We start from the raw sequence: 14,211 nt of genomic DNA, 5'->3' as shown, positions 1-14,211 counted from the left end.
CTAGCCAGAGACTCCAAAAGTAATAGCAAAATTTTTTTTAAATACATCAGAAGCAAGAAGCCGGCTAAACAACCGGTGGGGCCACTGGATGATAGAGATGCTAAAGGAGCACTCAAGGACGATATGGCCATTGCGGAGAAACTAAATTAATTCTTTGCATTGGTCTTCACTGTTGAGGATGTGAGGGAGATTCCCAAACCGGAGCCATTTTTTTGGGGTGACAGATCTGAGGAACTGTCCCAAATTGAGGTGTCATTAGAGGAGGTTTTGGAACAAATTGATAAACTAAACAGTAATAATTCTCCAGGACCTGATGGTATTCACCCAAGAGTTCTGAAGGAACTCAAATGTGATATTGCAGGACTACTAACTGTCATCTGTAACCTATCATTTAAATCAGCTTCTGAACCAAATGACTGGAGGATAGCTAATGTGATGCCAATTTTTAAAAAGGGCTCAAGAGGTGACCCTGGCAACTACAGGCCAGTAAGCCTCGCTTCAGTACTGGGCAAATTGGTTAAAACTATCGTAAAGAACAAAATTGTCAGACACCTAGATGAACATAATTTGTTGGGAAATAGCACGGTTTTTGTAAAGAGAAATCATGCCTCACCAATCTACTAGAATTCTTTGAGGGGGTCAACAAGCATGCGGACAAAGGAGATCCAGTGGATATAGTCTATTTAGATTTTCAGAAAGCCTTTGACAAAGTCCCTCACCAAAGGCTCTTAAGCAAAGTAAGCAGTCATGGGATAAGAGGGAAGGTTCTCTCATGGATTGGTAACGGGTTAAAAGATAGGAAACAAAGGGTAGGCATAAATGGTCAGTTTTCAGAATGGAGAGAGGTAAATAGTGGTGTCCCCCAGGAATCAGTACTGGGCCCAGTCCTATTTAACATATTCATAAATGATCTGGAAAAAGGGGTAAACAGTGAGGTGGCAAAATTTGCAGATGATACAAAACTAAGTTAAGACCCAGGCAGACTGCGAAGAGCTACAAAAGGATCTCACAAAACTGGGTGACTGGGCAACAAAATGGCAGATGAAATTTAATGTTGATAAATGCAAAGTGATGCACCTTGGAAAACATAATCCTAACTATACATATACAATGATGGGGGTCTAAATTAGCTGTTACCACTCAAGAAAGAGATCTTGGAGTCACTGCGGATAGTTCTCTGAAAACATCCACTCGATGTGCAGCGGCAGTCAAAAAAGCAAACAGAATGTTGGGAATCAAGAAAGGGAGAGAGAGTAAGACAGAAAATATCATATTGCCGCTATATAAATCCCACACCTTGAATACTGCGTGCAGATGGGGTCGCCCCGTTTCAAAAGAGATATATTAGAATTGGAAAAGGTTCAGAAAAGGACAACAAAAATCATTAGGGGTATAGAACGACTTCCGTATGAGGAGAGATTAATAAGACTGGGACTTTTCAGCTTGGAAAAGAGGCAACTAAGGGGGGGATATGATAGAGGTCTATAAAATCATGACTGGTGTAGAGAAAGTAAATAAGGAAGTGTTATTTATTCCTTCTCATAATACAATAACAAGGGGCCACCAAATGAAATTGAGAGGTAGCAGGTTTAAAACAAACACAAGAAAGTATTTTTTCACGCAACACACTGTCATCCTCTGGAACTCCTCGCCAGAGGGTGTTGTGAAGGCCAATAGTGTAATGGGGTTCAAAAGGGAGCTAGATAGATTCATGGAAGATAGGTCCATCAATGGCTATTAGCCAGGATGGGCGGGAATGGTATCCCTAGCCTGTTTGCCAGAAGCTGGGATTGGGTGACAGGGCATGGATCACTTGATGATAACCTGTCTGTTCATTCCCTTTGGGACACCTGCCATTGGCCACTGTCAGAGGACATGATACTGGGCTTGATGGACCTTTGGTCTGACCCAGTGTGGCCGTTCTTATGAGAATGAGTGGAACATGCCGCAGACATGTTGATTATTGCCTGTGTTATGGCAGCCCCCGCGATGTGCCGGGGCTACCTGCACCTCTGGAGTGGATTGTGCCAATGAGGCATCCCCTGCTGGGAGAGCTGCATTGCCTTGGAGATGGTGGGGGAGCACTAGGAGTCATCCTGCTCCTTACATCCTCCCCACACCAGAATCTGGCCCCACCAGGAGATGTGGCTCCTTCCCCGAGCCACTTCCCATGCCCCTTTAAAATCACACAGCCTGCTAGCACCATCGCACTGCAGAGCAACATACACACCCATGGGGCTGTGTAAGTAGCCCGCCTCCCCCAGCAGATTGCGCGCAGGAGCTGTTCCCTGCCTCTGGCCGACAGGTGCCCGTGTCCAGTGCCATACCTGTCCTGCCATTTGCTTGGAGAAAGACTCCACCAGGGCCTCCACCCCATAGTCCAGAAGCATGGAAGTGTTGTAAATAAACTGCTCGTAGCTGTATTCATCCTCCTGGATGGTGAACGAGTCCGGCATCAGCGCGTGCCAGTGGTAGAGCTGGTTGAACTCCACGGCAATCCGGTTCTGGTACTGGAACTGCATGCCAAACAGCAGCTCCGGGTCAAACTTCAGGTGCAGGAAGTACCCGCTGAGATGCTGCACGTAGTCCTCAATGACGATCTTGATGGTCTCTCCTAGGAGGGGGAGGAGAGACGCGCAGAGAAGCGGAATGTCAGCCAGCAGCAGAGGCAAGCGGCTGCGGGCCAGTTAGTTCCTGGGCGACAGCCACAGGTCCTGGCTGTAAATGAGCCAGCGTCCTAACACCTGGAGCTCGGACCGTTTAGCAGAGATTACAGAGTCGGCGCTAGGCATAAGCAGCTCAAGGGGTCCCCCTATTTGCTCATAATCATGTTTGGGAGGGGGGAATATTCCTGCTTAGGGCCCACAGTGGGCTAGCACCACCTCTGGGGAGAGAACATCACCATGGGTGCTCTGGTGATTGGCATGGAAAGAGGTGTGCTGGATTAAACATCCAGTGTGTTGTACTGGATCTGCCTTCATATGTCCCATAAAACAGTCCCCAGGAGGTTCTTCTATCACGTGTGACCTCTTGGCTCGTCTGGCTTTTATTTGTCTCCTAGGAAGGCAGGTGTAAGCCCGGAGTGTGTCACGCTGCCCTCAGAGCAGCCGCAGTGTGCACCTGGAATCCGTTAGCGGAGAATCAGCCCTTCTGTGGGTAACTCTCAGCCTAGGACGCTGTCTTGGTACTGACGCTCCAAGTGCTCCCCCTTTGGACCAATTCGTCTACTGAGCCAGCGTCTGCCCAGCACGGCTGCTGTGTTACGAGGGCCGATAACTAGTGCGAGAACAGCTGGGGCGAACGATCACTAGGGTGGGTGAGACAGGAAAACAGCCAAAGGGTGCACCCAGCAACCCAGGAGAAGAGCTGTTTAAGGTGCCTCAAGGATATAATTTGGATAATGGATTGAAGTTAACTAAAGGAAAACATAGGCTGAAAAACAAGGCAGTGCCCCAGTAGTGAGATCTGTAGGGATCTGGGATGGTCTCGGGGATCAGAGAAACTCATAGGGCACTTAAAATTGGACAGTACAAAGCCCTGGAGCCCAGGGAATAATCATGCATTAGAAAAAGGACTGGATGGCATTTAATACGTGCTGTGTTAAATCATACTCAGTCACCTCTCCCAGCCCCCCAATGCCCTGCTCTCCCCAGGGCCCATGTCCAACCCCTGCTCTCACCGATGAGGATGAGGCGGGTTGTCTGGAAGAGCTGCTCGTCGCTCCACGTCGGATGCTCCTGCTTCAGCACGTCGCAGACTCGGTTGTGCTCACGAAGCCAGATGGTCGCATACATCATGAGCCCCGGCAGCAGGCCAAACACCTCCTGGCCCACAGCCAGCTGCTTCTCTTTGGGAGTGCCAGCAGGGTAGATCATGTGAACCGGAGCATCGAGGACCGTGGGTGGATACATCTCTCCATCCACTACCTTGGGGAGACAAGAGCAGGCTGGCAGCAAGGAAAGGAATGGAGAGAACTGCCCTGGCCAGGTAGCCAGTAGATCCCCGTGCTCCAGCACCGCCAGCCGCAGCTGGCTCCCAGTCAGTGTTAGCGCCACGTCCCTGCGTAAGCCCCTGGGCCCACGCTCTGGTCTAAAGGGGACTCGCTTTACAGCAGGGGCAGTCGCTGCCAAAACCTTGGAGCCTTGCTTCCCGGCCCAGAGCTGAAAGGGGCTGAAGGGTGGTGTCTAAGGCTTAGCTGTGCTTTGGAGATGAGCAGGAGGAAGCTCCTAGGGTCCATGCATTGGTCACACTCCTGGGTGTGCTGTCCCTGCTGGCTCAGAGATGGTGCAGGCAGGCCTACGGCTCAGTGGATGCTGCTAGGAGAGTGTCTCCCAATGAGTCTTACCGCAGAGAGCTCTCCGGGGCATGCTGCAGTAGCAGACCGATTGGGCTTCTCGCACAGTGCTCAGGAAGAGACTGTGGATGGGTAAGGTTTCCAAAAGCTCCTGTGTGACTGAGGAGCCTTCAGCCCTCTGGTTTCCAATGAGCCATGGTCTTGACATGCCTGCATTCCTTTGGAGGATGGGACTGAGGCTCCTCAGTCTCTCAGACGTGGTAGCAAGTTTCCCCTGCAGTGGCTGTGGGAGGGAGCCAGATGTGGGCAGTGACACAGTCAGATGTGGAGAGAGGTGTTGGCTGAGCACACCACACGGGTGGCTGGGGGCCCTGGGCTGAGAGCCGCAATACCTGATATTTGAGCTTCCCGTCTCTGAAGAGCCGCAGCTGATGCTGACGCTCCAGGTTGTCCCCGTACAGGTGCCCAAGGTCCACCTGCAGAGAGAGGCCAGCATTACCCTGCTGTGCACACAGCTCGTGCAGACAAACTGGGCCAGTCAGCTGACCGCGTGCCCCACCAGCAGCAGGGCTAGGCAGCAGGCCCCAGCCTTCGACAGGGACGCAGGCAGCTGGGAGCCCTGGCTGAGGGGGCAAGCAATTCACTCTGTAGCCATGGTGCAGCCATGCCACAAGCACCGGCAATCCCTGCCCGTGGCAGTCTGATGTTCCAAGCAGCCTTGGGCGCTGGGGACTATTTGATGGGTTGGGGAGGGTGAGCGCCCTGCAGCCTAGAGGTCTCTGCTTCTTCCAGGACAGGCTTCCCCACATGGCCCTGTCCTGGAAGGCACCTCTGCCTTCGGTCCCCTCTCCTGCTCTTCCCCCTCTCTGTCTGAATGTGCACTTGCACTCCCCCCTCCCTCCGAAGGGGTCCTCTTCCCAGGATGTGAACCTCGACCGCTCTGAGCCTTGGATACAGGAGCTGAGTTGTGGGTAGCGCTGGGGGTGACATCACACAGCTGCAAGTGTCTTTCTTCCACTCAGACTGCTGGAGCAGCCAGCTCCACGGTGAGCCCCCTGTGAGGCGTGGGCCAGCTTCACGGGAGGCCCATCTCCTTACCCCGTGGCCCAGGGCCTTGGTGAAGCCATGCCCCATCTTCCCAGATGTCTTGAAGAACTGGTGAGTGAAGTGCTGTGCGAAGAAGGCAAACATCAGGTTGGTCCCCTGGGGGTCCCTTTGGAACCGCTGCCGGAGCAGAAACCTCTCCGCAAAGAGCTGAGGGTCAGGGAGCTGCTTCTTCCCTGCAAAGGAAGGAAACAAACCCAAGTTGGGAGCTGTCAGCGCATCCAGCCGGGGGGGCTCCAGATACCTTATGCTTCAGAGCAACTCAGCCATAGCCCCTGTCACAGGGAGAAGAGGGGTATCTCTGCCCTTCGCTCGGGAGGCTGGGAAGCCACCAGCAGCTCTGCCATCCCGTTACTTATTTGCAGAAGTCAGTGCAGGTCAGGAACAACTATCGGGGTGTCACATGGGGACTGCTTCAGCTGTCGCCCATTAAAGTCAGTGGGAGACACTTGTCTAAATAATAATCTATCTCAGCAACTCCAGAGCACTACTGTCCAAGCACCAGTTCTCTGCACGAGGGTTATTCGGCTTGGAGGTTTTCACGTGTACCTTGGCTATCTGGACAGGAATTAGCAGCATCAAGCAGCCCCCTCCCAGTGGCGACCCAAAGATGTAACCTACCCAGGCATTCGCTCTGACTGCAGCCCGGCATGGTCACTCATCCCGCTGGCTGTGCGGAACTTGCTGAGCCCTGCTGGTCCATTAGCAAAGTAAATGCTCCGAGCTCCAGGTGTTCAAAGGCTGGGGTAGGGCCTTTGCTTTCCTCTGAAGGTTTCAACCCTGTCTGGGGTCCTTGGAGAGGATGAGCTTAACAGGACGGGAGGGAGGCTGGGGGCGGGGAGGGATGCAGCTATTAGCAGGATGCTGTCAATTTAGCTGACCATGAATAAGAACAGCTCTTCCCTAAGGGGCTGCATTCCAGCCGGGCCGGTGCCAGTTTAAACCCCCAGAGTGGCTGCCGTCACCTAGTGCTCCTGCCATGGCTCCCACGCGGAGGACGATCCCCCAGGCTCTGCTCCCCTGAAAGATGGCCCATTGACAGCGCTGGAGACTTGAGGGCCTCTGGGAATCCACAGAGCAGGCACAGCACAAGCAGCGACAGGACAGGGCAGTACCTCAGCTCGTGCCGTTTGAGGAGGGCGTTGGTCCTCCAGAGCCTGTCGCTGAGCTCCCAGGGGATGGGTCAGCCCGCGCCCACGGGAATGGAGCCTTTGCGCTCATTGCCTCAGAACCTCTCCCTGAGGGGAGTCCGTTCTGGAGAGTACTAGCCTGGCTGGATTTGAACCAGGGATGAAGGACTCTGCCGTCCCCTCCCTAGGGTGGGAGCCCTCAGGCCCCCCAGAGGTGAATTCTAATCACTCCTTTGGTAATCAGAGGAGCATTGACCCTCGTCCTCTCTTGCCTTCTGGGGCTGGGAGTAGGGTTCGGTGCCAGGTTCCAGACTGCAGGGGTCACGCTAGTCAACTCCCCTGGGCATGCAGTGTGAGACTACGCTCCGAGGGGCGGCAGGGGGCAGGGATGCTTGGGGTGCTGGACTGACTTGTCCTGGGGACAGCTCTTCCCCCAGACGGGTGCCAGGAGCGGCCTTGATTTTTAGTAGCTGTTCTTCCGCTGCAGTGAAACTCCTGGAAAGCGTGGGAGCGAATGACCCCTTGAGGTGCCAGGGCCAGCAGCCTGTGCAATATGCGTAGCCAGAGCTCTGCCTCTGCTGGAGCAGCTGGCAGGGGTGACTGTGGATTGGGATCGAGGAGGCATCACACAGGGGTGTTACTACGATGCTGCCACTGCAACACCGAGTGCAAGGAGACTCCGGCACCCAGGCTTGCGGACATCCTGAACATGGTCTTTGCTGAGACAGGCACTTACCGCTGGTTCCCATAGGAGTCGGACAGTCCTCGGGTACCGGCGGAAGGACCCGGGTGAAATAGCTCACGTTGGAATGGGCTTCCCAGCTGATATATCCGTACACTGAGTTGTACGTGGGGGGGCTTGGGATCAGGTTGGCCCGGACTGAAAGGAGAGGGAAGAAAGTCACCTGCAGCCGGGCAGGCCTAACACAGATGTGTTCATTCTGCTCTGGGTGGTTCCCATGTGTACCTGTCCCTGGAACAGCACCAGTATGACAGGGCCTGGCTGGCCGTGGCACTGCGCACACACACACAACAGGATGGAGGGATGGGAAAAAGTGGAACGGGGCAGGAGGGGGAGACACCGCTGGGAATTCAGGGATATGCATCGGTTTGTTTTCTTGTGAAGCCTTTGCAGGGTGAATGCAGGTTCCTGAACTCAGATCCAAGTAGGTAAGTAAAAGGGGAACTGATCTGTAAACATCTTCCTTTGAAAATGTAAATATCGTTTCTGTCCCTGATCTGGAGTCAAGCAATCTTCATGAAAGTTTTGCTGTTCTCCTTTAACTAGTGACTCAACGATTCCCAGAGACCTGTCCTGCTGCAGAGCTCCAAGGACCTGAACTAAAATATTTATGCAAGATAATAAGCTCTGCGGCATGAGTGAGTAGAGAGTTTATGGTTTGCTGGGACCATTCTCCCGGTGCTAGCCCTCCCTGCTGCCAGAGCACGGCCAACTGCCTGTGGTGTTGACATTTAGGTGCCTGTCTGAACACTGGAGAGCTGCACATTTTAAATTTTTTAATGTTGCTGGGTTTTTTTCTATTAACTTTTTAAAGTGCATTTACAGAAACAACAAACATACTATACAAAACTTCCATCAGAACTTAAAATTTAAATCAATTATTTGTATTGTACAGGTTACCAACAAACTAAACTGGTTTATAAAAATCCAACTAAAATAAAATTATTAAGATAAGATAAAGAACAGAAGCCAGGTTCAAATGAGGGGGATAGAAATGGGGGGACAGGGAAATGAGAAGAGAGGAAGAGGAGGCAAGTGGGGGGCCGATGGATTTAATAGGATTATCCACATACTTTAGGAAAGCATCCTGCTGACTCCCAGTGCCGATATTTGTCTGACAATTAATTTGGTCGTGAAGCTTACCCATAGCCCCCCTGCTAAGCCAGGCTTGGGTTCTAACCCACACAACTCTGCTGATGTCACAGTGAGTCATTGGCAGACCAGGGAACAGAACCGAGGAGTCCTGAGTCCAGTCCCCTCTCCAGCCACTAGACTTCACTCCTCCCCCAGCCAGAGCTGTGGATGGAGCCCAGGAGTTCTGCCTCAGTTTCTGCTACTCCAACCACTGGACTCACTGCCTCATTCTGCAAGTGCAAATGGATTACGTCTGCTTTACGAAAACATGAAGATAACAGGAAAAGTAGCACGACTGGGGCAGCAGGTACACGGAGAGATCTCAGCAGTGCCCCAAGAGTGAAGACACACTTTGAACCCCAGTGGCCAAAGCTGAGGGTGGACTTTAATTTAAATATTCCCACCCAAGAGCCTAGCCTCACCTGTTAGCACCAGTCTCATCAGCGTGTCCCTAATGAAGGTGTTATTGAGGATGTTCCAAAGCCACTTGAAGTGAGTCAGGATGAAGTGATAGAAGGCCGGGCTTGGTTTTATCATAATGTGGAGTCGTGTCCAAAACTCAGCTGGGAGGAAACAGCAAATTTATTACTAAGTAAAGTAAGGTGAACACTTTCCTCTGTAGTGACAGCTGCCGAAGTCCTGCTGACACCAGCATGCGGTCAGCCAGTAAGAGCACATGCTTATGAAACAATGCTCCTAACTTGTGTTCCATTGGCTGAGTGCCTTGCCACTCAATGTGCCTCTGGGAGAGTCCTAGGGGCAGTGTTCTGAGCTGGGATTAGCTCCACCCCTACTCGTGTAGTTGAATGAAGCCTCTTGCAGAAGCTGCTATTTTTCTACCTTGCCCCCGGGCCTTCACCCCAAAGGCAGAGAGGGAGGGTGAACTTACGCCAAGTGCAGTTAGTGCCGAAGTAACCTGTCCGGGTGCAGTCGCATTCATAGCTTTCCCTGCCGACCCTCATGCACACCCCTTTGTTCTGACATGGGTAATAACAACATGGATTCACTAAGGGAAGAAAGAGAGAGAGGTTTCATTGTTAACCCATGGACATTACTTGATTTGGCAGCTCCTCGGTCCCCATGGAGTGACATTTGCCCTTGAGCAGAGAGCCAGCATGAGGTACCACTTAAGTCCCAGTTCAGCCCAGTGGTACCTAGGCCTTGTGAGATGAACTCTACCCTATGCGCTTAGCTGCAAATACCAGTCACTGCAAAGATTCCAACTAGGACATTCCTGGAAAGCATTTGTGGAGTGAGGAATCCAATCAAAGGCCACCAGGCTGCAGAGTGAGGTAAGCAGCATTTGTCCTACAATAGTCAGTGCATGATCATGCATTCTTAGAATGATATATGGGGCGGAGGAAGAGAAATATACGTTGGCTGGTGCTGGAGAGTTACTTGATGAGTCAAGCAAGGCAGAGAGAAAAGGGGTTCCCCCACTCCCTACATATAATGCCCAGTACTTTGCTTTCAGCTATTTCTGTTAAGCCCCCTGGAGGCTTTCAAGTTTTGTGCCTGTAAAGCAGATTGTATTATTATTTACTGTAGTAGCATGGCAGAAATATGTACAGGAAGGAGCAAAGCCCTGCACTAGCTGATATCAGCACCACATCCTTACAGGGGCATGCTAAGTACGTGTGCCCAGATTCCCCCCGCCTGCCTGAAAGGGGCACTCTGGGTGCAATGGCGCCTCCTCTCCTTTGCTGTTTGCCATGGGAATCACTCACCACTTGAAATAGGAGGCATTTATTAAAGGAAATGGTTACAGCCACAAACAGGCTTCCACACAGCTTGGTCCCAGTTTGGTTTCCTTTGTTTACCAGGGACCACACCCTGTCTGAAGCTCTATCCAGCACACAATGACCTCTAGTGGTTGAGTAATCTAGCTGCAAGGACACATATGCTCTCAGGGTCTGCTCTGCTATGAGATCAGGCCAACACTCTAGGTTATCATGCCAGGGGAATTAATTAACCTAAAATAGCGTGTTAGCAGAAACACCAGAAGCTGCAGCTCCCCAACACCCTTTCCTTATTATGAATGGATGGAAATGGCTGCTTCCTGGGTTGTTTCTCGCAGGGTCACTTCCTCTGAAACAGGAGGCTAAGTCACATGCCATGATGTCTGGAGGCTGGAGATAAGTAAGCGAGCACTCCCCAGAGTATCCCACATCCCATGCAGAATCCACAACGCCTAAAGGATGTTCATTGAAAATTTACCAACAGCAAGTCACTCCAGGGGTGATGGGGGCTCATGTGACATGGCAGGGAATGAGGCCAGGGGAGACCCTTACCCTGCTGCAATCTCCTGTGGTCTGGCAGATGGCCCCATGTTAGACCAGGGGCCATTTTTACATTTCCTGTTTTCTTGTTCTCGTTCATTCTTCCTAGCAAGATCGATGGCTCGAACCAACATTCTGCATCAATGAACTCTCAGGTTTCTGCCTGCAAAGCTCTGCCTGAGAGCACAGCTCGGAGCTGGGAAGGAGGCACGATAAGTTTCCCATGTCTTCGCTGAATGCTCCATACAAAGAGTTTTGACTTAATCTGCCTGTGTGCTAACGAGCTCCCAGGAAACCAGGCTAAAGGGAATCAGAGACACACTACAGGTCCTATGCTGTGCTCCCAACGATAAGATCTCCTGTAGGTCCCAGCTGGTGCCTGGGAGGCATTTTGGGCACTGCAGTATTCTTCATGTAAAGCTGGGGGGTGGCAGAGAAGCAGGGACTTGCTGTGCGTGCATAGACTCGGGCATGGTCAGGACTCAGAGCTCTGGGTTATTAACCAGATTTGCCCCGGGCTGAAGTAATGCCCTCGCCGCCCTGTAAAAGCAGATCACAGGGTAAGCATGAAAAGAATGTGAAATGCAGCCAGAGACGCTGCTGAACTGTGGATGCTGTTACCATCCCCCCTCTGGGGCCAGACACACCCAAGAACTTAAGGAGGCTGTTGCTTTCAAAAAAAGGAAAAGGAGTACTTGTGGCAGGTGCCACAAGCACTCCTTTTCTTTTTGTGAATACAGACTAACACGGCTGCTACTCTGAAACCTGTTGCTTTCAGGCATCTTGCATCCCCCCCACCCATTGCTTCCCTGGGGAGGTTTTGTATCAATTTTGACATCGACACTGAGCACATGCCCAACGCTGGAGGCTATTAAGGGCCCGGCGCACTTCATCAGGGGCTATTAAACCCGTAGTAGTGATTAGTCTTCCCACATTGACTAATGGATCCTTGTAGCATTATCTCATTTCACAGAGGGGGAAACTGAGGCAAAGAGCTGGGAGGTGACTTGTCTAAGGCTGCACAGGGACTCGGGGTCTGAGCTGGGATTAGTGCCAGGAAGATTTTCAGTTGCTCAGCATGTCTCAGGATCGGCCTGTCATGTCAAAGCTGCACTCTGAAGCCCAAGGGGCTAGCAGTTAATCCTCCTTGTGACCCTCAGCACCATGGCGTGGCCAGCTTCTGAGCTGGGATGGGTGTAAGGTTGCCTGGGAAGCTACAAGCAGAAACTGGTTCCAGCTAGAGAGAGAGACTCCCCTAGGGATAGAATTGTTGCATAAATGAAAAGCTTCCTCCCCTGGAGGCAGAAACCCTCTTTAAGACAATGTGCCACGTCTTGCAACAGCAGGACCCTGCTTTGCATGGTCTTGTCTTCAGCTGCATAAGCCGGGCAGGGGGCTGCATGGCTGTGAGGGCAGGACCCTTACACTGCGAGGACACCTTGAGTCCTAGGTGTGAAGCCAGCCCATCTGATGTCTGTTGGGGGACCTTGGTGGAAGAAGTTGGTAAATCCCGGTTCATCTGCCAATTCACAGGGCTCTGCATGACAAAGAAACAGCATCACAGCTGTGGCTGCAAGATCCTTTATCAATCACTTTTGTAGCACTGTAAATTTGCAAACATAGATAGGCCACATTCCCTGCAATTTACGCTAGACAAACAAGGACACGGAAAGGGATAAAGATTTGAGAGGAAGTAGCCAGGGAGTGGATGGATGATGGGGGAGGAGAGAGGGGAGTTGGAAGGAGTTCTGCCAGGGTTGCTTAATCCAGTTAGCTCCGACTGTTGCGTGCAAGTGTGCTCTGCCGCAGCCTCCTCCTGAATGTGTCAATGTGTGGGTGGAATTACTACGGAGTCCCGAGGTACTGGAGAGCTTGCAGAACAGGGGTACTATTGTCAAAGGGGCGTTTGAAAGGCTGTATCAGTCGTCCCATTCCTGGAGACACTTTGGCAGGCGGTGGTTGCTTAGACACTAATAATGGAGAGAGGTGAGAACAGCTCACGGAAATTTGGTTAAGGATTTTCAATGCAAATTAGCTCTGCAAGCTCCTTGTCCCACGAGGAAAGGCTAAGTGCAGATGGTCTTTTCCAGGAGACGGTAGTGGAGACTGGAGAGGAAGCAATTTCTGGAAGGTTTCCCTTTTTTTGAGTCCTTCAGCTCTAGACAAACCTGCTTCAGTTAAGACCTCAACAAACAGAGTTGAGACGTGATACAAACGGCCTTTGGAATCGCAGGCCTCTTGCAATCATCCCTTCCCTTGAGGACAGGCCGTGATTGCGGTGATACTGGTGGAGGATGCCATGTTGACAATTGCTAGGACTCTCCTTGGTTGCAAGCACAGATCAGGTTTTCCCTTTCGCCAGTAACATTGGGTCAAGTGTTAGAATTATCTGAAGCCCCAAAGAAGAACCAATCCACATCTCACCTGTCCCTCAGCAGAAGTTCATCTCATTCATACACTCAGTGGTAACGCGACAGTTCTTGATTGCCAGACTCAATGAGAAAACCATTTGGGGAACAGAGATGTGAGACACTCGGCCCCTGGAGTGCTTGTTAGGAATCATTGTCTCTCAGCTGCTAAACCTCCCTGGGGGTCCATTGAAGCTAACAGAATTCTGCCAATCTACACCTGCTGAGCAAGTGGCCTGGAAAGATCAGGGCTGTGAATGTCCACAACAAAAGCATCTGCTTCTCCTTCCATCCCTCTCACTGAGAACAAGATCTCCAAAGGCACAGGGTGCAGGTAGGCGCCCGTCCCCTACTGAAAGGCAGTGGGAGCTGGGAGCCCAACCCTCCTTTTGAAAATGACCTCTAAAGCCTGGCAGCAGCCACCTGCATGGCAGTGGTTCATCACACGTTCCCTGTGGACAGTGGTGATAACGCTGCAGTACAGTTCTCCTCTCTGATTGAGCACCCCAGCCCAGAACTGAGTCACCTTTATCCTGGGCTTCTACCTCATCCCAAGCAAAGCTCCTGAGAAGCGATAAAGTTGGGGTAAAGTAAACTCCCAAGGGCCAGGAAGTGTAGTGGTTGGATCAAAATAAAAGCAGCCAGGAAGAAGGGCTGTTCCAACTCTCCCAAATCTGGGAGGATGTTTTAATTGCAGACGTGGTGGAGTGACTCCAAGCCTATGTAAACAGTCTTTGTTCATAAACACTGGATGCCTTAAAAGGGCTCTCCACGGCAAAGGCTGAATATTTCTGCTACTCTCTAGATTATTCCACATCTGGTGGTAGACAATGAACTGGAAACAAATGTGATCCCTGTTTAAACACTAACCTTGCAGCTAAACAGTGATGTCACTGTGGGGCCTTTGCACAGCCCTGCAGCAGCTTGCGTAGAGAGCATCCACCATATCCCAAGGCAGAGCAGCATCTAAAACCCAGGAACAGCACTGTCCTTAGCCACTGAGGTTTCTCAAACCTTTCCACACTGCATGGTCACAGAGCAGTGTCACAGTTCGTGGAGTCACCACAGATTCAAACCTGTCTGACTTGGCAGCCAAAGAAAGAATAGCTTATCGTTGCCA

The 14,211-nt window shown here is 51.5% G+C and overlaps 1 protein-coding gene across 2 annotated transcripts in view; it reads right to left on the bottom strand.

Annotated features, from left to right (window-relative positions):
- PTGS1 (prostaglandin-endoperoxide synthase 1) overlaps positions 1–14,211 on the bottom strand; it is a 36,921-nt gene that overhangs the window by 5,027 nt on the left and 17,683 nt on the right. For both annotated transcript variants that reach the window (XM_074973505.1, XM_074973506.1), the window contains 7 exons: positions 9,294–9,410; positions 8,827–8,967; positions 7,265–7,408; positions 5,393–5,574; positions 4,687–4,770; positions 3,680–3,926; positions 2,328–2,614 (listed from right to left, as the gene is read on the bottom strand). In XM_074973505.1, the coding sequence (XP_074829606.1) occupies positions 2,328–2,614; positions 3,680–3,926; positions 4,687–4,770; positions 5,393–5,574; positions 7,265–7,408; positions 8,827–8,967; positions 9,294–9,410 (1,202 nt within the window). The remainder of the gene's footprint in view (positions 1–2,327; positions 2,615–3,679; positions 3,927–4,686; positions 4,771–5,392; positions 5,575–7,264; positions 7,409–8,826; positions 8,968–9,293; positions 9,411–14,211) is intronic.

The sequence above is a fragment of the Natator depressus genome, chromosome 16, assembly GCF_965152275.1.
Source record: "Natator depressus isolate rNatDep1 chromosome 16, rNatDep2.hap1, whole genome shotgun sequence".
Taxonomy (NCBI): domain Eukaryota; kingdom Metazoa; phylum Chordata; order Testudines; family Cheloniidae; genus Natator; species Natator depressus.
This window is presented reverse-complemented; position numbering and strand designations above follow the sequence as displayed.